The sequence below is a fragment of the Diadema setosum genome, chromosome 12, assembly GCF_964275005.1.
Source record: "Diadema setosum chromosome 12, eeDiaSeto1, whole genome shotgun sequence".
NCBI classification, from domain to species: Eukaryota; Metazoa; Echinodermata; class Echinoidea; order Diadematoida; family Diadematidae; genus Diadema; species Diadema setosum.
Genome location: NC_092696.1, coordinates 441,534 through 464,311, shown reverse-complemented (window position 1 = coordinate 464,311; position 22,778 = coordinate 441,534). Strand labels below are relative to the sequence as shown.

The 22,778-nt window shown below is 38.5% G+C and overlaps 1 protein-coding gene across 1 annotated transcript in view; it reads left to right on the top strand.

The window, feature by feature from the left end:
* Positions 1-22,778, top strand: part of LOC140235600 (uncharacterized) — a 203,731-nt gene that overhangs the window by 31,214 nt on the left and 149,739 nt on the right. Inside the window, exons 3-7 of the mRNA XM_072315606.1 lie at positions 6,455-6,802; positions 7,255-7,380; positions 13,857-13,941; positions 14,216-15,905; positions 17,899-18,060. Of these exons, the coding sequence (XP_072171707.1) occupies positions 6,455-6,802; positions 7,255-7,380; positions 13,857-13,941; positions 14,216-15,905; positions 17,899-18,060 (2,411 nt within the window). The remainder of the gene's footprint in view (positions 1-6,454; positions 6,803-7,254; positions 7,381-13,856; positions 13,942-14,215; positions 15,906-17,898; positions 18,061-22,778) is intronic.

Sequence of the window (22,778 nt, the reverse complement as noted above, 5' to 3'; positions counted from 1 at the left end):
ACAGTTTGAAAATAGGGATACAGTGTCTGACAAAGTGAGTTATGATTACATAAAAAGTTCCTGCTTAAAACACCTCACGGAAGATGAAAAGGCCTCTTGTGAAGGTCTGATAACACATGAAGAGGCAAGGGAAGTCCTCCTTGGGATGTCAAAAAATAAAACACCTGGTAATGATGGCTTATCGGTGGAATTTTATGAGACATTTTGGTCTTTGATTTCTAAAGAACTAATAGGATCATTTAACCATGCTTTTGAAAAAGGAAGTATGTCAGTGTCACAGAGGCAAGGAATAATTAAATTGATTCCTAAATCCAATAAAGATAAGAGATTATTGGGTAATTGGCGACCAATCACCTTAATAAATGTGGATGCAAAGATACTTTCTAAATGTCTAGCGAAACGTATGTCCAAAATCATTGGTAATTTGATAAATCATCAGCAAACAGCATTTATTAAAGGCAGATATATAGGTGAAGGTATAAGACTGATTTCAGACTTAATGTTTTATGCAGATGCCAACAATGTATCTGGAATTGTGTTAGCATTAGATCTTACCAAAGCATTTGATTCACTCAGTCATAGGTATTTACTACAGTGTTTAGAATGTCTTAATTTTGGTCCGTCAATGATACAATGGGTGAGAACATTGCATGCAGGTATAAATAGCTGTGTATTGATAAATGGCTTTACCACTGGTTATTTTGAAATTGGAAGGGGTGTTCGCCAAGGCGACCCCCTTGCCCCCCTTTTATTCATATTAGGGCTCGAGATATATTTAATGAGAATGTTAAATAATCCAAAAATCATTGGAATGGAGATGCTCGGAAAACAGATTAAATATACAGCTTACGCTGATGATATAACATGTTTTTGTAAGGATACAGAATCATTATCAGTATTATTAGAAAGCTTTCAAGAATTTTCTGATATATCAGGCCTTTGCCTCAACCGAAGCAAATCAGAAGGAATGTGGATAGGAAATGATAGACTATCGAAAGAAAAGCCACAGATGATAAAGTGGTCAGACAATGGTCTTAGAATTCTTGGAATTTGGTTTTCATATGACAAAAAAGAAGCAATCCGAAGAAACTTTGAAGATCGATTGGGTGAGATTAAGAGAACATTTTCTATATGGAAAAATCGTAATTTAACGTTAATTGGTAAAATTCAAATTATGAAAACATTTATTATGTCTAAGATAATTTATTTGATGTCAAACGTTGAAATTCCTCAAGATTTTGTGAAAGAAGTAGAGAAGTTAATGTTTTCCTTTTTATGGAATGGCCCAGATAAGATTTCAAGGTCAACTATGTATGCACAATATGCTGAGGGTGGTCTCAAATTCCCCAATTTACAATGTATGATTGATACGCAGTTAATTAAGTGGGTTAAAAGATATTATGGAAATCGTAACCATCAATGAGTGCTATTGGGAGATTATTTCTTAAAAAGGCTTGGTGGAATTCTAGTGTTCCAAAGTAATTATTCCCTTGAAACTATTGATAAGAGGGGTATCCCTCCATTTTATGAGAATATTCTACGAATATGGTTAAAGACAAACATACATGAGGATTTTATTGGTGATGAAAATAGCCAAGCAGACATCCTACAACAACCAGTATGGAATAACCAGAATATTTTGATTGATAAGCACTCAATATTCTGCAGACCGTTTTTTTGAAGCAGGTTTATGTTATATATATCAAATATTTAGTATTGATGGACGGCTCATTGATTTTGAATTTTGGTTAAGGAAAGGAGTGCCAAGCAAATATAATATGATGTATATGGCAATTGTATACTCTGTTAAAAAATACTCGAAATGTTCCTTCAATACACTCCTATTGGAGATGTTTTGGAAAGAAGAAGTGGCGCAAAAACAAAAGGATCTTATTATCTCACAGTTACAAGATGTGAAATCAAAACCAATATATGAGGAATTTTTAAAAGAGATTAAATCAAGACCTGTTTGCGAAACAGTTTTTGCTGGCAAGTATGGAATTCAACCAGAAGATTGGACACAAATATATATGTTGCCATTTACATGTACAATTGAAGTAAAATTGAGAGAATTTCAGTTCAAGTTGTCGCATAATATACTTTACACAAATGAAAGATTGTTTAAGATGAAAATATCAGAATCAGAGTTGTGTACGCTTTGTAAGTCATGTGCTGAGACCCCTGTACATTTGTTTTTTGATTGTAAAGCTGCCAAAGAATTACTTCAAAAATTTGTGGATGAAATTGGTACGATCTTTCATGTCAAATTAGAGGATTGTACAAGAATTAGAGTAATGTTTGGATTCATCAAAGACTGGAAAGGACCCCACAGGAATTTATTGAATCACTTAATATTGTTATACAAAAGGTACATATATATTCAGAGATGCAAAGATACAGGTGTGAAATTTCATGGATTGACAGCATTTATTGTAAACATCCGACATATAGAATCCAACATTGCAAAACGAACAAACAAACTAAATTTTCATTATAAGAAATGGTCCCCTGTAGAACATATTTTTTAGGTCATTGTAGAAGAACATACAGTCGACTCTCGCTATAAAGAATATCCATATGGTAGAACCCCGACGTGATGGGGTAGTTTTTTTGGGGGGCCCAGGGTCTGAAAATTTTCCTATTCAGAGGTATTTGTGCCCTGGATATGGCAAGATTTCAAAAGTGACAAGATCACGATGGTTTCGCTGGGCCCAAGGAGTTTATTGTAACGAAAGCTGACTGTATCTTTAGGATATTGTTCAATTGTTGAAGAGTTTGATACCCATCTTTTGTTGTTGTTGTTGTTGTTGGTAATTTGTTAAACAAAACATGATTTGTAATATGATTTTGTATGTTATGTTGCATAATGAAGAGGAAATAAATAAATTTGTAAAAAAAAAAAAAAAAAAAAAAAAAAGTTTCCTAAAATCTATATAAAAGCGCATGGACCCGTCTCTCTTACGTACTAAGACTACTGGGCTTGCGTATAGGGAATAGGATTCGCGAATTACGCCTGCGTCCTGCATTTCTTGTAAATGCTTAATACGCACCTCCTCGTACTGACCGGGGGGGGGGGGGATTCGCCTATATCTCTCGTTTACGGGGGTGGGGTCTTCCAAAGGGATTTTGTGTTCCACGATTTTGCTATGGCCAATGTCAGTCTCTGAGGTGCTAAACGCACCACTATATTGCCCTACTAGCTGTTTAACGCGTCGATAGCTGCTTTCGGGGCGCCAGACTCCGACAAATCTAGCTGGGAGGCAACTACCTCTGCCTGGGATGGGGGAATCTCAATTAACTACTCTTGTGACTGTACAGTAGTGAGTTCTTCACACAAATATACCTCCCCCAATTTGGCGTGTCGGGGAATCCACAATGTGCCGTCTGTCGGGTTTTGAACTACAACTGGGATACTCTGCTCATTTTGCACCTCTTCACTAACTGTCACTAAGCCTGATTCGACAACTAACCCCAACGGGAGGTTGTGAAATTTTGGCTCAAATACCACGTCATACTGGACTGGGGATGGACGTAACTTAATCTTAGCTGACACGACAATGGCCTTTTGGGCCGGGACGGGGACCGCTTTCCGGCTGGCATTTCGAGCTACACCTAATTTGCCCTTAGCGTTCGGGGAGTTTGGGCCGCTGACGGCCGCGTAGACTAGCTTCCAGGCGGCAGTCACGCCCTCCATAGTCCCAGACTCTTCGAGAAAACGGGGTCTTACGGTCTCCCTCCCTAATCTAACACATTCTCGTATTACATTGACACCTACACACATGGGGACGGTTTTGTTGTACGGGGTCTCGGGTACAATTGAAATCAAACTACTTACTGGGGTTTTCCCTGCCTGGGGGAGGGCCCCGTCAAATGAAATGTCTACTTCATTATAGCCAAAATAAGGGACGGCATTCCCATTTGCCGCCTCGACCCTTATCAGATTGTCTATCTCGTGTAGTGGGAACCTCGATAAATAACGTCTGTAAAACCCCTCTGACAAAGTACTGACCTGTGAGCCCGTATCTAGTAGGCATCGACACGCCTTCCCCCTATTCTCGCAATGCCCTCATTCGCCCCTCCTACTAATCTATCAACAACCGTGGCTTCTTTGCTCCTTAGTTTACGTTGCTCATATTTTCTCGTCGAGACGTATGGCCGAGTGGTTAAAGGCGACGTTTCAGAGACGTGAGGTTGCACACGTGCGGGTTCGAACCCCACAAGATCACGAAAGAAAATACTTAGCTATTTTACCTTTTTTTTTTTTCTTCAACGGTGTATTACATATTCGTCCATGTAGAAATCACGTTCGTATATAAACGCACCTATCAACACACACACACACACACACACACACACACAATATCCCTCTTTTTTGTGTTGGAGACCACATTGCTTCTACTGCTGCAAAATTTTGCAGGCTGACTTTGTCAAACCGATCATAGTATGTAATGACGACAACGGAGGTATTGTACTTTGAAAAAATTGTCTTTCAAGACCATGTCATTGTTTCGTACTTTGATGACGTCATCACACTGAAAATTGTGATTAAAGGCAAGGTATCAAAACCAGCCGATTATAGGTTTTATGTCTACGGGACGTATTTTTCCCAAGTTGCCAGAAATGGCATAGCGACATCAGTCGTTACAAGGCCGCATTTCCGTCTAGCAATGCAATACATGTTCACGCGGCCACGTTTGTTGAGTGGGCATTGACTTTTTCCCCCTGTAATATCTATACATTTTTTTTTTGCCTTACCATTTCCGTGGATGTCCCGTGGCCGAGTGGTTAGAGAAACGGTTTTGCATGCACGCTCAATATAACTTCAAGGTGCCTATATCCCATTCTTTTCTTTGTCGATCACAGATGACAGACATCTGATGACCCCAAGCGTATCACCTAACTCGTCCTCAGTGTGACGAGTTTCATATCTCGTTTTAATATATTTCGCACACTTTCATCATGTCATAAATTACTCGGAGAAAACCTTAGAGGAGATAAGTCACCTTTTTGAGTTTGACGGAATGTGCGTGTTTGTGTGTGTGTGTGTGGGGGGGGGGGGGGAGTAAGGTAGACAGCAAGTTAAATGAATGGAAAGGAGAGATGAAAGGCCCACATGTCAATAAAAAGCATGGACATCACACTGACTTGAAATCATACGACCCAGCCTCGACATGATATCAACCGGCAGGGAAAAACTGTTATCTGTAGAATCTGACTTTTGGCGCTGTCCCTCTCTTAAGGAGGCAAAACACGAAACGGCTCAATGCCTTATTCATAAATGTGACCGTGCACCTCAAAACGAACATAAAGTCGCACACACTGATTTTGCGTGAGGACTGAAAATAAGTGAAATGGGTCAATCTAGCCGAACTTGACCTTTTCATATTTTCTGAAAAAGTGGGTCTTCTTTTACAATATGCTAAAATTTGGTATCATAAAAGGGTGTTTTTTAGCAGTTTATCTCGAACATTTTTGGTAGAATAGTGTGATTAGGTGTGTCTTTAGAATCCCTTTTTCATTTTTGAAAAACCTTGTCTGCACTCTTCACTTTCAACTCTAATAACTTTTGAAAGGATAGTGCTACTGCTTTGAAAGTTGGCATTAATTATGGACAGAATGTCTTAATGAGGCATGTTTAATTTCAGTTTAATCTGATAATCCATTCATTGTTGTTACTCTGGTGGTTTACTTCCTGTTTTTGTCCCATTCATCGCACAGCCAGCACCGTTTGGTAAAGATTAAGCGCTTGAATAGACACTGTACTTCAGAGCCTCTTTTCTCAGTTCACACTTTTCCTGAGTTTGTGCTTTCTTTCCAATATTTAGATAGGTTAGGAGAGTACATCTGATTTGAGTTATACATCATTTTAAAGCTTAAAGTCTGCTCTTTCAGAATATGGTCCTAACTAAAAATTCATGTCTGGCGACTTTTTTTTTTTTTTTTTTTTTGAGGTGCAGGGTCACAAATGGTATCTTCGGCCGTTACCTTGGTAACAATATCTTAATTTTTATTTGTACTGTGCAATCAAAATCGGTGATATTGTTTTTAGTACAGAAAAAGGTTTGATTTTTTTTTTTGTTTCTTTCGTATAGGTTAATGTGCGCGTCATAGCAGGTATGCTGGCATGGTATTTGATGATTTCATCATTAGATGAACCATGCTTAAGTCGATTATCATTATAGGTAATCCTCCTACTCCAAGAGGGAGGGGGGGGGGGAGTTACATCTCCCCCCTGGATTTATGCCCATGGATCCTGAGCATTCTTCAGGCAGTTTCTACAAATGTAGTCTCATTTGTGTTCCATAGTAGATCATTTATTTCCAAAAAACAACTGTCTTTAGATGAAAGTAGGATAAAGTCAGAAGATTATTGTAGTTATTTTCCTAAGGAAAGATTGGGATTCCAATGTAACATATGTGTCATACCAAAAATGATTCATCTTTTTTTTTTTCAGCGATGGCATCAAGACATACGATTGATGAATGCAATGATAAGAGTGGATCTTATCATAGCCGGTGTACATACCAGTCTCCCTCCAACAACCCTTCTTTTACGCTTACCTGTGTCGTGAGTGGATTCAAACTCAACGTTTCCATGCTATGGACCGAGGAGTCGGGAAAGAGACTGGATTCCGTGATTTCTCAACAGAAGACACTTTCTGATGGCACATACGAGAGGTTCGAGACAATCACAGTATCAGCCAAACATGGGAGAGAGCAAACGTTCATGTGCATGGCTACCGGTGACTCGCTGAATGGAACTTCAACCAGAGAAATCACCGTTCTGTCTGTACATGTATCAGGTTCCGTGAAACGTTCCAAATTCTTTGTTTCTAAGTCAAATCAGGTTAACACGTTCTGGTATCTTAACAAATGTTTGGATTTAACTTTGTCATGGATTAATATAATATGACCCTTTGAGTATAGTAACATTTTCAAGCACGATTATCAAGTCTACTAATGAAAAAAACAAAAACAAAGTGTTTATCAATTATTACAAGTGGACACAGAAAAAAACAAAATAGAAAAAAAAAAACCACCAACGATAAAGCAACTTTTCTCAGCGTGTCCTCTGAATTGTCACACTTTGTGTAATGTACTCTGCGTATTCCATCTATTTTTTTTTCTGGTACTGGGGTAAAGCGTAGAACATGATGTAAGTCTTTTAATATAGACCCATTTATTCATTGTCTTCTACACCCGGTGATGAATGAAAACTTGCATTTTCTTTGTTTATATTTGATTCAATTTTCAGGAAAACGTTCTTATTTGGCTCTTATCATTGGACTTGCCATTGGCCTGCCTGCTGCCCTTATCATCGTATTTTTCCTTGTTGGAAAGTATCTTCAAAACAAGCATCCGGGCTACCTACCAAGAAAAGGTGTAGATCTTCAATACTTTTTGTTTGAATGTGTTTTCATTCTTGTGTGTATGTTTGTGTGTGTGTGGGAGGGGGATGGGGACAATACACACAGAGAAATTAGGGTTCTATTAGGGTTCTTATTTTCACCCTACGAGCAAATCTAACTAAGTGGCACCTTATAGGGTTCGGGATGGATGTAGGGGTGCAAATCCGAACCCTAAAGGGAGCCAAGTCTTAAGGGTTCGAATTTGGAACCATTCCATAGTCTTTCCCGAAAGCTGACATGTGGGTGTGGAACCATTCCATAGTCTTTCCCGAAAGCTGACATGTGGGTGTTGAATGGTATTTGCTTAAAATGCCACACTATTTTTGGATATTATCGTATATTTTTATTTGAAAATATAACTACACGTTGTTAAAGAGTAACAGTGTCATCAGTAATACTGTACTAAAAAAATTACTACTTGAATTAAACATTTGTTTTTTCTTCTCGCACCGGGATCAAGAATATCATTTCAATGACGTTTCACAGAGAGAAAGCAAACGAGTACAAGTACACGTACAGCGTGTATTATGCGTGCACGCGCGGACCGTTGAGCATTTGGTCAATGGCAAAGCTAAAATCGCATGCGCACGCCACGCCGTAGGTCGCGCGGTATACGTACGTGCATACTACTGACGTTCCTCGTTTGAAATGGACAGACGACCGTGAGGTTGGGATGATGAATTAATCTTTGTGATGAGCCAAACGTTGTGAGTAGATAATTGTACTGTAATTCCGTTGAAAATATTTCACAGTATTCGATGATGATATGTGTGAATTATGCTCATAGAATGCTGAGTGGTGAAAACTGATGCGAAAGAGTTGTATCGAGGTACATGTGTACTAACGTGTCAGAAGTGCGATCATACATACAGTAAAGCATAGCGAATAAGTCAATGAAAGTGCACGGTAATACGGAAAGCCTCAACCAAGGTACTAACTACGACCAACAGCCCCATACGCATAGCGTAATTACGCTATGCGTATGGGGCTGCTGGACGCAGTTACCAAGGTACGTACGTAAATAGGTGACCGCATATAGTCGCATCATTTTCGTTAATGGGAATTATTACGTTTGAGCCGAGTTGAGGCTCAGTTGGATATTGGTTTCTGTGAAGTTGACAGAAAGAACGATGTAGGCATGTATGCTGTGCCTAATGAAGAAAAATAGTGTTCCTGGTTCATTTAGGAGAATTTAAGACATGTATGAAGATTGAAGTCAGAAAATTTAGGTTGGCCTTGAGTACGGCTTGACTCCTTGTTGTCTATCAATGAAAATAGAATGTGTGTTATAAATTAGCAATGGCATAGTCACAGAGCATAAGCAATGATACACGATATGTGAATTTAGATAATATCCACTGGAGAAGTTGCATGTGCTAGACATGACATAAAATAAGTCACACAAACAAGGTAAATCACTTCAGAAGTACAACTACTTGATCCCATACTTTAGCAGGTAGATATTCCAATATTGATTGTATGTTGAACTTTGTTTTATTCAATTACAGGTTGAACCTTGCTGATCCATGCTGATGCATGGTGTTAGCTTGGTCTCATACTGGGCCAAAGGGACCTGTGTTTGATTGATTATTTATCATCGAGTTCACTATGCATCAAGTTCAATAATGGTCTTCAGGATGAGTGATGCAGGTCAACCTCGAGAGACTGGTGAGCCATATAGGATGCCAGAGCTGGAGATGGAAGATCTTCAGGATGTCAATCCTGGTTAGTCGCTGAGTCAGTGTGGAAGCCATGTCAGTTCTTCTGAGAGTGATGGCCAGAAGGGCATACTATTTGGCAGCTGAAGCAGCTGCTATAGAAACACATCAAAAACTAGAGCTCCAGGAGTTTCGACTTATGCAGCGTAAGATGAGATTAGCTATGAAGACCAAGCTGCAGGTTGCTGAAGCAAAGGAGCAGATATACCTTGACTACGAGAACAAGAAGTTGGGAGTCGGCTTTCCTGTGAAAGCAGAGGATGAAACCTTGCTGTACCCAATTGAATGCGCCAACCAACCAGTACACACGAGTACACCGATTTCCCTGACTAGAGAAGTAGCAAAAAAGTTATTTTCAAATTTTCTTTGACTTTTAGCAGATATAGTCTAAAAGCCAATAAGATCATCAGCATCATGTAGTATCCCTGAACCAGGTTTGATGAAAGCCCATCAATTTTTCCGTAGATACATCCGTACAGACCGGGAGACAGACAGGCCACCTGAAAACATATGCCTCCGGCACCATTCAGGGCGGAGGCATAATGATGAGACTCCTATATGTCATGTATGTTTAAACCATATAAAATTTGAGACGGGTCACATTGAATCCCCCCCCCCCCATTAGAATTGCTAAACACCACGGCTCTAGAAACATCATTCCATTTAAATCCAAAAAGTAACCACCTCCCTGTTTTTAGCCGAGGGTGAGCATGAAGCCACTCCATGAAATGAAGATTGGCATTTTTTTTTTTTGCAAAATATATGTGAAAATGTCTAATTTCATAGATAACGATAACTATTCATTCTGTCTTCTAAACTGTTGTCAGGTTATTCCCTTTCTTAGAATGCACTGGCCTTGAATATTTACAAGAATACTCTAAAGAAATATATAATAGAAAAATACAAGAGAACGAACTTGCAAATTACAAATTTAAACAAAACCTAAAGAGAACTTGACTTTATTTCACTTTTATCTTCCCCCCCCCTTTTTTTGTGGGGGGGGGGGGAGGGTGGATTATTGATGAAAATATGAATCTGCTAATGGATATGAAATACTCAAAGTATGCTTTCCATTATATTTCATGCTAGATTTATGGGGTTAGTTTGTATTGTTCATATTTTAGATATTTCTTCACCATCGATAGCCTCAGTGCTTCAACAACACATGCACACTTTGAATTGATTGTTTAAGTAGGGAACAAAAAAAAAAAAAAGTCGCCTGCTGTTTTTTGTAGTAGACAGCCACACAATGTATGTCAATTTTGGGCAATCTCTGGCAATGCAATGTCATAAGTGGAGTAGCTTTGTGACACTTGGCAAAAACATGATTTTCTCACAAACCCTTTATGTATATAAGGATTGAAAAATAGAGTTTGTTCCAAAACCTAAGAAAACTCAACATATCATATCTACTTTTTTTTTTGCTTATAAAAGAACACTTGACTTCTTTCTTTAAGAAGGCGGAAACTATTATCATTGCCCTTACATACGTCAGTGACTTGTTGAGGAAATGTGCATGTTTTTCCTAAAAGAAAATGTGAAATTCTCTTTAGGTTTTCCTTGAATTGTTCTACGCATGTGACATCATAAACTCTTCTCACTCTGCTGCGACTGCACAAATGATTTAAAGATTATTAACTTCTGAACTGAATGTCTGCTTTTCAATTTTTTTTACTGATGTGTTCTAGAAGTATAAGCCAGTTCGGGGTACCAGTTTGAGCATGTGCAGAAAAAGGTTATTTGTACCGAGAGACAGGTTGGTTTTTTAATTTCACTGAGATGAGCATCTGTAATGCTAGGATTATTCATGGAATCCTTATAAATGGTGCCTGCCAGTACATCCACTTGACAGCAAGCCTGGTATTTGGCAATGTTAACACACACAAAAAAAGTTTGTTAACATATTCAAAACAGCACTTAATAAAATAGATGATTCCCTAAGTGTTGATTGACGAACCATACTGGTCACTTCATCTACACTGGTTAGGTTCATTCTTTGTTTGAATATGAGTTCCATAAATGGCTATGGTGGGCAAGCTGCTGCATTATGTCACTTTGAATTTAGTGAAGTGCCTAACCAACTGAGAAATATGAAAGGTCATTTGTACCTATGTGCACATAAGCTATCTACGGACTGGCTTATTGCTGCGCATTCACTCAATCCACATGTAGGTCTATATGATGGTGGACTTGCCCTCTAACTCTGATTATAATCTTAAGCTTTCTTTAAGTAGGTTGTATAAAGTGCTGATATATTTGTGTAAGGTTTGCTGAAAATTAAGTGTTAAAATGATTGGAAGAGTTGTGAGACTGTAACATCAACACTTATGAGGTATTTCTCATGCATGATCATAAATCTCTGTAAAATATTGATGGTAATAGTAATAATGATAATGATGATGATGATAATAATAATAATAATAATAGTAATAATAATGATGAGAATAGTAATAATGTATTTTGCTCCTGATCATTATGCTTGTGATGGTGCCAATACCAATACCTGCTTTATAGATGTGAAAAATCGACTGCTCTTTACAATATTTTGAATGTTGGGGCTAAACTGCATACATTGTGTAATAATGTTTATGGTCTACTGAGTACAATGTGCTTCTTGTTTCCATCGCTTGAAAAAAGAAAAACCAATGTATCAAAAAAATTTAAAACTTGTCTCTTAAGACATATTCATTCCTCTTTATGTCCAGTTTGTCATACCACTGATTGGTTGACCTTATTTTCCCTTTCTGAGGTAACATTTTCTGAGGAATTGTTAATGTTGATTTGATGCAATGAAAAGTGTTTTCAGATGTGCTATTCTGCCCGAGATTTATAACTGGGACATATCTTTAGCTGTGTGCATAAAAAAAGTAACCAAATTTAGATGTGCATTTTTCATTTTTTGATTCTTTTTTTTCACCTTTCTTATCATTGGTGTAATTGTATATGAAAAACAAAATGTGAAGTATACTAATTGTATAATGGGGCACATTCGCAAGCTCTCAAGCTTGGAATTGGATGGAATATGTCAGTACAAGTAGTGAGTTTCAAATATATATGACAGAACTTTGCCATACCCTTCACTGTTTTGGCAATAACTTGTGTACGAGAAATCAGAGTTGACACATCGCTGTTGAGCGTCATAAAGGTGCTTTTGATTACCGTAAGATGTACCGGTAAATTCAAGGTACATATCTATGATCCATTCTAGAAGTAGAAGGACAATGTGAAAGATATTTGTCACATAGTTTACTATTACTCTGCACAAGCTTCAGGGATTTTTCAAATAAAAAGAATTAGTGCTTTTTGTCAATGTGATAACTTCCATTAAAAGAAGAAAAAGTAATCATTTGATGGAAAGAACGAATATTTCTTTTTCTTATCCAATGTACTGACCAAATTTCATACATTTTTTTTTATTTACATTGCCCTTTTTATGACAAAATATGCATCTCGTATTAGAATTTGTAGAAATACAATGTATATTTGATGTTCACTTTAAAGTAAACCATGAAAAAGAAAATCGCTGTTAACTCGTCCCTCTTCCATGAGACATATATTAAAATGTTAATAATTTATATGTAAGTATGCACTGTATTCATCATGTTTATGTTCTATTTGTTGTTGAATTGAAGTCTCTGACTTCAGTTTTCGAAAGATTGTGGATTTAATTGACTGAGAAACTGTGTGTAAATCTATGCATGCTATTTTGCTTCATGTCTGGAGTGTTACCTTAGGTAATTGTGAAGTCAGTGAAGGCATCCAGTATATAATTATTTTGGTTTAAAAAAAAAAGGTTATAATTTTCACCATATGGGGTGCAGAAAGGTAACCCTATAATAGAGACGTGTGCAAATTGTATTGCATCCTATATTGCCGTGACTTTATCACCCCATAGGGTGCAAAATTACAACAATAATAATATGAACCATAATGGGTGCAGCTATGAGGTGCAGAAGGGGAACCCTGTGTAGAGGTCAATATTTGCACCTTATAGGGTGTTGAATATAGGGTGCTAAATAAGAACCCCCCAAAATAGAACCCTAAATGGAGCCGCTGGTGTTACAACGATATGAACCAGAAAGGGTGCAAATTTGCACCTGAATTTTTGTTCACCCTATGGGGTGCAGAAAGGGAACCCAATGGAGGTGTGCAAACATGCACCATATATGGTGTTAAATATAGGGTGCTAAATAAGCACCCCAAAAAATAGAACCCTAAATGGAGCCGCTGGTGTTACAACGATATGAACCCTATTGGGTGCAGAAAGGGAACCCAATAGAGGGGTGCAAATTTGCACCATATATGGTGTTAAATGTAGGGTGCTAAATAAGCACCCCAAAAAATAGAACCCTAAATGGAGCCGCTGGTGTTACAACGATATGCACCTTCTAGGGTGCGAATTAGAACCGTAATTTCTCTGTGTGTAGGTAGCCACTGATTACAATGTTTAGTTGAATAACAGTCAACCTTCATTAAAAACGTGAAAAGTTGTGCTTATAAACCAGTTCTTCATTATAGTTGTGTGACGTATTCAGCATAGGCTTGTAATTAAACAAAATGCTTGCAGGGGATGATGCAAAGACAGAGTTCAGGATAAACATACAGTTATAGATAAGTGCTTATCAGTCTAAAAATATCATGATTTCTGTGTATTCAGGTAGCATGTGTAAGTGTATATATTTAACAATGATATCAATGATGTTGTTACTAATGTTCATGATATATTTCAGGATGTGACTGGAATCCGTGCTGGCGAAGACCAAACAAACCAGAGCGATTTCACGATGATGAAGAATTAATGCTGAGTATGGAAATATTCATAATTGTATCCGTTCATTCATTCCTTAATTACTTGTTTTACAATCTAAGTGTTGTTAAAAAAACCCAATAAAACAGATTTCTGTGTCAAATAATGAAACGACATATCTTGGAATTCCATGAACGATAATAGAAATAAACGATATACTTGTTCATTTTACTTCTTGTCCCGCACGACTCTATTATATATATATGATACATACATTAGCGTTAAGATATTTTCATATGTAATGAATATAATTTCCCTTTATCTTTATTGATTTATCTTCTAAGGATCATCGTCGCTTACAAAGGAACAAGTACAGCAATGCAAGAAAGAGCTGAAGGCATATTACTGTTTGTCACGACGGAAGGTCACGGTGGATCCACTCAACTTTATGGAACGTGTTGAACTCGATGACATTTATACCAATTTGAGTATAATTGACCGAACAAGCAAGGGTAACACAAAGACACTAATAACGTACGGCGATCTTGTGGCGAACGATGAATATGAAAATCTTTCAAAGCGCCTCCTGATCCAGGGTGAGGGGGGTGTCGGAAAAACAACACTTTGCGCTAAAATTGCCTGGGACTGGTGCCAGGGTAGGATTCTCCAGGATTTGGACATGGTACTTCTAATTCCTCTTCGAGATGTCACTAACAAACGAAGTATTGGTGGTATTCTAAAAACATATCTCTCTGATTCCAATCCAGCAAAAACGTACCAGATCGATGACTACATATCAAGAAATCACAGTAGAATACTCATTATTTTTGATGGTTTTGACGAGTTTAACGAAAAATTAAGTGGAAAAGACAGCAGTGAGGTCATTCACATTCTAAGAATGGAGCAATATAAGTCATGTAAAGTTATTGTGACCACACGACCATGGAGAACAGACGAGTTTATGATGGAAAAGAAACTTGCTGACGCTTACACGTTTCTTAACGTAGAAGGATTTGACACGGATAATTTATCAGATTACATAAGGAGGTACTTTCGGATTAGAGAAAACATTAATCGTGCAGAAAGTTTGATTAGTTTTATGGAGGAAAATGAAGTTATCCGGTCAAACATGGCCCCATTTCCTATCTACTGTGCAATGCTTTGCCTAATGTGGAACGATTGCAGTGAAGAGAAACAAGAGAAAATGCAAGAATTGAAAACTTTTTCAAAAATCTTTGGAGAAATGATCTATTTTCTGAAAGAACACTACGCATCGAAAGTCTGTGAAAGTCTGCACAATCAGAACGCAGTCAAACATTTAAAGAAAGCTGGTAGGGCAGTTCAAGAAATAAGCAAGATAGCGATGAACGGTCTATTGGACAGGACTCTTTCTTTCCCTGAAAAACAATTCAAAAAATGTCGGAAGGCCTTGAAAATATGCTGCAGAGTGGGTGTATTGACAATAGAAAGAGATGTCATCACAAGGGAGAGTCGGCGCGATGTCAACATTTCATCCTTGGTTGCATCAACGGTTTCGTTTCCCCACAAGTTGTTCCAAGAATATATTGCAGCATTGTATATTGAAAATTTATTTGCAAATGATCGCCGCCAGTACGACAAGGTGAAAAGCGAATTTCTTAGTCGACGTCAGGAGTTCCGCTACCTACTCTACTTTACCTCAGCTTTAGGGAATGAACTCGGCCTTGATATCATCCAAGGCTTGTTAGACTCTGTCCCCCATTTCGTGATAGATTTTACACCTGAAGCTAATATTCGACTCTGTAATTTCTGCGTTGACGTTGCGTTTGAATGTCATACTGAAGAAGCCGCCAGAGCAGTGGGAAAACGATGGAAAGAGTACAGACTCTCATCAGATGTGCCAGGATATGAACATACAAACTCTATGTTGGAATATCATACCGAGGAGGGCGCTAGAGCAGTGGGAGAACAATGGAAAAAGTACGAACTGGCATCATATTCACCAGAACATAGAAATGCAGGAGTCGCTTTCATGATGCGCTTTAACCAGGTGGTAAGTGATACATACAGCTTGGCTATCGATTTGAAAAGTGCTGATAGACAACCTAAATGACAACTCATTTCTGAGGGTGAGTGTGTGTGTGCGTGTGTGTGAGCGTGTGTGTAATTCAATACAAACTTCTCAATTTATCATTTGATTTTATGGTTCTTAGATCTGAAGCCCTAAAACGCACAATTGTGAACAAAAGTTGAAAATGAAGTCATCAATGTAATTATAGGAAAATAGGTTTTAATCATAGGAAAATAGATTTCCTTTCATAATGAAGTTGCAATAAAATTCCCTACATAAATTGACATGTGTGAACATTCTACACCACGATGAGACTTTTGTTGATGGTAACCTCTGTGAATGTGTTTGACTGGCCTTTTGAAAAAAGTTTGACTTAGGCAAAAGTAGAAAATGATTTTCTATTTTTTTGTCGTACGCTGCAGCTGTTTCCTAAAAAGCAGTACGGTCCCCTAATAATTCCAGGTTCTTAACTGCTATTGGTAATTTCTTTTTTTTAAAGTGTGACCATGATTTTACTAAAGACATTTTGTATCGAAGAAATATACCATACTATACTTGTTCTGCAGATGATCAGACCGATACAACTGTTACGACCAAAATCACTCTGAGAATGATCGCACAAAAGAAACAATCAACTAATGTTCAGGCGGTTTATTTACAATGATATTGTGGGTACAGACTCGTAATCGGTTTTCACACCAGTTCAATAATGAACAATAGAAACAATTATAAAACAGTAGTGGAATTACTTACACGTATTACAGCTAACTTTTAAATCATGAGGTCCTTATAATTCCCTGGAAGTCCAGATGCGATGTTCGATGCACAAATGAATGAACCTTGACGCACCGATGAATAATTCCTCTGACGTAACTCCACAGGCGCTGGTTACAAAAGTCCGCATTTTAAATCCACGGTATGGGTCCACAGCGAAACGTGTAGAATCAAACATTGTGACGACCGCGTCCAGTTGACGCGTTGAATGATAATTCACTTGATAATATCCAGCTAGGAGTCCAGCCCTTAACAGCTTCACCGTAACAATGTCCGTTGACATTAAAAATAGAGTCTATCTCCAATGTAGGCAAATTAATTATCTGCAGGCAAAATGTCTCCCAGGCCTCATCTCCACAAACATAGCAGGTCAGCAGGTAACACAGGACTGACTACAACAAGTCTCTTCAGAGCCAGAAGTGACGTAACTCCCAGAGCAGTGGTGTTAGGTACTCTGCCTACTGCAGAATTTCTTCGGCTTTTATATCCATTCACCCCCCTTCTAGCACATTCTGTAACTCTCTCCAACCTGGGGCCACACACCTTAACATACTAGAAAGTCCAAGTTCCAGGAATCCTGGATGCCTCACTGCCTAACTATGGGCATAACATCATTGCCAAAAATAACTACCAATCACATTGGGCTATAGGGACAGTGCCTCACTCAGCCAAATATGTAAGCACTTCCTAGAACATTCTAGGTTGGGTGAGATATCATTCTAGATTGAGTGAGCCTATAATGTATTTCCTGTCACATGCATATACTGTAGCTACACTGTATACCAACTAGAAAATTCTCCACTGATCTGGTCAGCCTGTATGTACTACAGTGTATATCTATACCAAATGGAATGTTCTCCATTAATCTGGTCAACCTGTGTACATACATAAACAACCATGCATGCTGTACATCATACATGTACTTATGTACATAACTACTAGTGTGTACATTTGTGACAGTACACAGTAGAGTGTTAATGAAGTCACGTCAGCGTCACTCTTCTGTTCTTTGTCACAATACAAGTGGAACATACATTTTTTCTTCATAGGCTCTGATTAGTGAAATTAAGATATGATTGAGCGTATCAAACTTATCTTAGGTGCTCTGAGTTTCCCATCTCCGAACCAACTGCATGTAGGGGCCTACATTTTCCACCATCACCGTGCGTTATGACTTTTCACTACCTTTCCTTCCAACTAGACATTTTTGGAAATTATCAATGTGAAATGCGGAAGGACGGTGTCACGTGATTTGGCAGAGGGTATGTGTTCCAGGAGTGTACTCAGCAAAGTAAAAATAGTTGACTCACAATTTCACACGGACTTCTACAACATCCTTGGCGCAGAGGCTTCGAACTGCCAGGTAAGAACTTAGCACCATAGTTCCCCGTGTGTTATAATGTACAAACTATAGAATCTGATGGTGTGTTATTTTAGCATTTCTGAGAGTCAATGCATACATTTGATGGTACTCTCACTACTTCTCCTCATCGTTAGTATGCATAGTAAGTCCAGCTGCCAGGGCGTCGTCTGTTGAGTCTTTAATTCCCCCGAGACCACATGGACAGCAGTCTTGCACAAGATGCAGCACACTTTGGTCAGGAAACCCACTTATATACACACTAGCAAGAAACAACAAAATAAATAGACTTCGGTCGAGAATTATTGTGGATGAATAACCTAAAAAATTAAAAATGAAGAAAAAAAGAAAATGGTAAGTAATACATCGAGGATGTACTAACTCGCGTGTTGCACCTCCTTGGCTACATTTTAAAAGGAAATTTTGTATAGAGGTAATGATTATGTACACGTCTTGTGGAGCCGGGAAATGTGCAAACGTCGGGAAATGTGTGACCGTCTTACCTGGAAATGTGCAAATCTCGAAATCGTTTAACGGGAAATATGCCGGGTTCATTAAGTCCAGGCTGCCAAGCCACGCTAGGGTTTGTCGGGAAATGTGCGAACCACTCATTTCACTGATTCTGTGTATGTATGGATCGAAGATAAACTCTCTATCAAAACTACGCATGAGCCATTACCATTTTTTCTTTACAGTTTTCTTGTCTAAGCGACCTCCTGTACATAGCCGCCACTTTTCCACAATGGTATTTTTTTTTTTGGTCATTTCCCTTGATAGGCGGCTAAAGATGGGCTTGACTGTTATACAGTAAAACCTGTCTTCGCGACTACCAGTCTGTAGCGGCCACCTACCATAGCAAGCACTAAAAACAATTCCCTCCAAGAGAAAAAGCATGATAAAGAACCTGTCTATTGTATAGCGGCCACGTGTCTACAACAGCCATTTTCCGTCTCCGTGGTTGGTAGACAGGTCTCTGCTATCGGGCTACAATCAAATCTGTCTTAGCGACCATCTGTCTATAGCGGTCACCTGCCATATACGACCATCAAAAACAATTCCGTCCTAGAGAAAGGCATGTTAAACAACGTATACAGCGGCCTCCTGTTTATTACGACCACTTTTTGTTTCCCTTGGAGTAGCCGCTATAGACAGGTTTGGCTGTATATTAAAACCTTTCTTAATGCCACCACCTGTCTATAGCGCCCACCTGCCGTAAACGACCACTAAAATTAATTCCCTCCATTTTCAACACTGCAAAAAGTCCGGTGTTAAATAGTGAACACCGAGCTGGTGTTAAATTTTCGGTGCTCATTTATGGTGTTAAATTAACACCTCCGGGTGTCATTTCCAAATTTTAAACTGCTTTTTGAAGAGTTTCTTAGTAACTGCACTTCTTGTTGATTTTTAATTTAAAGACGATCAAGACGATCATGAATTTTACATTAGAATACTAGATTTTTGAGAAAAAAATGTGAAAATAAATTTACACCAAAGTAACACCAGCTGGTGTGGTCTCTTATTGAAGCTGGACGGGTGTTTAACCATTGATATTAACACCAACAAATATCAAGTCAACACCATGTGGTGTCATTTTTGAATTAACACCAGTACAGTGTCAAAATAACACCAGCTACAGTATTAAATTAACACCAAGAAGTGTCAGGTGAACACTTTTCAACACCATCACAGTGCATTTTCAACACCTGTGGGTGTGGTCCTCTATTGAAGTTTGATCGGTGTACACCGATGTTTTTGCAGTGAAGAAGTAGCTGAAACTGTGGAAATTCCGTCTTTTCTGCCCCCCCCCCCCGTCCCTGCATTCGCCATACCAAACTTGACATTCATTAATGTGCTAATCACTATAGCGTTTTATTATTCCTATCACTTTTGGTTTCATATAGAAGATTTTCCTTCTCTTTTTTTACAATCTCAAATATTGAGGCCTATAATGTCCCTCCCCTCCACCGGGCTTGTTGGCCCTTAAAACACACACACACACACACAAATACACACACAAAACCACGAAATGACATTCTATTACACTTGAGATGCTTTACCTGCCACGTTTGGTTACAGTCTGTCATAAGAATTTAGAGAGAAGTTTAATACGTTATAAAAAAAATGATCAATTACCCCATGAATCAAGATGTTAACAGAAACAAAAAGTGGCTGTTCTAGGTGAAATTTAACCCTTAAAGGGCCGGCCGGACTTTTTGGCTTTGCTCAGACCGGAGGGGGGGGGGGGGTGGATTCGCCCCCCTCCCCCCCCCCCCCCCCCCCAAAGATCTCGGCCATCAGTGGTGCAATCGCGATGAAATTTCACATGTGTGAGACCCACGTCATAATCTACAAGATTGTGTCATATGATATTTTGAAATAATCAATTTCTAATTTTAATTAATTAATTATGCAAATTAAGCTCAAGATCATATTTTGGCCTAATTAAAAGCATTGAGAGTCTAAATTTTGATCTGTAAATCTGTTTCAGCATATTTAACAATTGTACATCACAAAAACTTCCAAGGCTCATTTCAATTCTTATGTATTCTATTGTTTTCAAAATTTCTTATGTTTTTCTCTGTTTTTCAACTTTTGTCTTTTTCTTTTTTTTCGATTGGAAATTGTCACTGATGACTTTTCTACCATAATTAACACAAAACTAATCAATAAAAGTGATTAATTGTAAATACAATCAGGTTTTTATGACTATCATGACGGAGCACTGTTTTCCATAGGAAATGTACACAAAATTGTGCCCGTTTTGGGGAGACATCCGTTAAAAAAAATGGGCGTGACTTCGCAAAAGTATGCGCGGACGTTGCAAATTTGGTCTCAAAAGTTGCGCGAGACTTGAACAAACAAAGTCAAGAAGCCTCGCGACGAGGCCTTCTTGCGTTACAGAATTATAGCGCAAAACGTCACGACGCAACGAAGTCCAGCCCATGACAAATCTGGCGCAGATGTAATGGATGCTCTTATTGGGCAGTGTAACAAAGATAATCTTCTTTGCTGCTCTACAAGATTCATCTGTTCTCTTGTACTTGAGAGACTATGTTATCTACCAAGAAAAAGTCCGATATGGTGAGCTGGGCAAGACTGCCAATTTCTGGATGATCTACCTAGACCATTCTCGTCTTGTCTTCAGATGCTGATCTATGCCGTGAAGACAAACAACTTCAAGGTGTACCACAAACGCATGGGAGACATGGAAGAGCTTTTCTTCAGCTTTGGAAGCATAACTATGCAAGGTATCTGACTTGGTTTGACGTGTTCGTATCAAACATTGAGACAAATCACCCAGGGGCAATAGAACTACTTGAAAATGGAGCCATCTCTGTTGCTCGCTGTCATCTTCCTGGAAATCGACGTGCTTTGGATAAGACCATGGAAGAGACTTTCATGTAGTTTGCAAAGTCTCGTTGTGGTGCTGGGGCGAGGGACCTACGTGAATCCTGGAGAACTACTGCTTATATCAAAGATGGATTTGCACCACTTTTGAACGGCTCCTTCCGTCATCATGTCATAAGTCAGTTAAACATATCTTCAAGTGATCATAAAGTTATATCAAGTCATATCAAGGTAATCATACCACAAATGGGAGCACATGGTGGACAGTTAGTAAAAGTTAGTGCACTTTAAAGCTTTTTCCTTGAAAACATTTATAAGTGTGTACAGAGTATCCCAGTACAACTTACACAAAGCGCTCTGTATTTGTTATGTGATATTTCATCTTCATATTGCTCAGCATGTTCTCTATATGTGACCGTGCACCTCAAAATGAACATAAAGTCGCACACACTGATTTTGCGTGAGGAGTGAAAATAAGCAAAATGAGTCAACCTAGCCGAACTCGACTATTTCATATTTTCTGAAGGAGCGGGTCTTCTTTTACATTATGCTAAAATTTGGTATCATAAAACGGGCAGGAAAGTGTGTGTGTGTGTGTGTGTGTTTTGCAGTTTATCTCGAACATTTTTGGTAGAATGTTGTGATTAGGTGTGTCTTTAGAATCCCTTTTTCATTTCTGAAAAACCTTGTCTGCACTCTTCACTTTCAACTCTAATAACTTTTGAAAGGATAGTGCTACTGCTTTGAAAGTTGACATTAATTATGGACAGAATGTGTTAATAAGGCATGCTCAATTTCAGTTTAATCTGATAATCTCTTCATTGTTGTTACTCTGGTAGTTTACTTCCTGTTTTTTGTCCCATTCATCGTACAGCCAGCACGGTGTGGTATAGGTAAAGCGCTTGAAAAGAAACTGTACTTCAGAACCTCTTTATTCTCAGTTCACACTTTCCCTGAGTTTGTGCTTTCTTTCCAATAATTAGATAAGTTAGAAGAGTCCATTTGATTTGAGTTACAAATCATTTTAAAGCTTCAAGTCTGCTCTTTCAGAATATGGTCTTAGCTAAAAATTCATGTGTGGCGAATTTTTGTTTGTTTTGAGGTGCAGGGTCACATGTGTTCACAATTTGTAGTAAGGGGACTCCTACTGCACAAGTTATATAACTCATTGCCTACAGTGTGTAGTCAAGGTAGCCTGTGTTTATTACTGTAGCAAACCTGTAGGTCCTACCTGTAAGCATTACGTTTAGTTAGGTATACATTATGGAAGCACCCTGCACATGTCTATGGGGTGTTATAATCCCAAACCAGATGAATTAGACAGGGAAAAATATCCCATGCCACCCCCCTCCCCATCCCCACCCCACCCGACA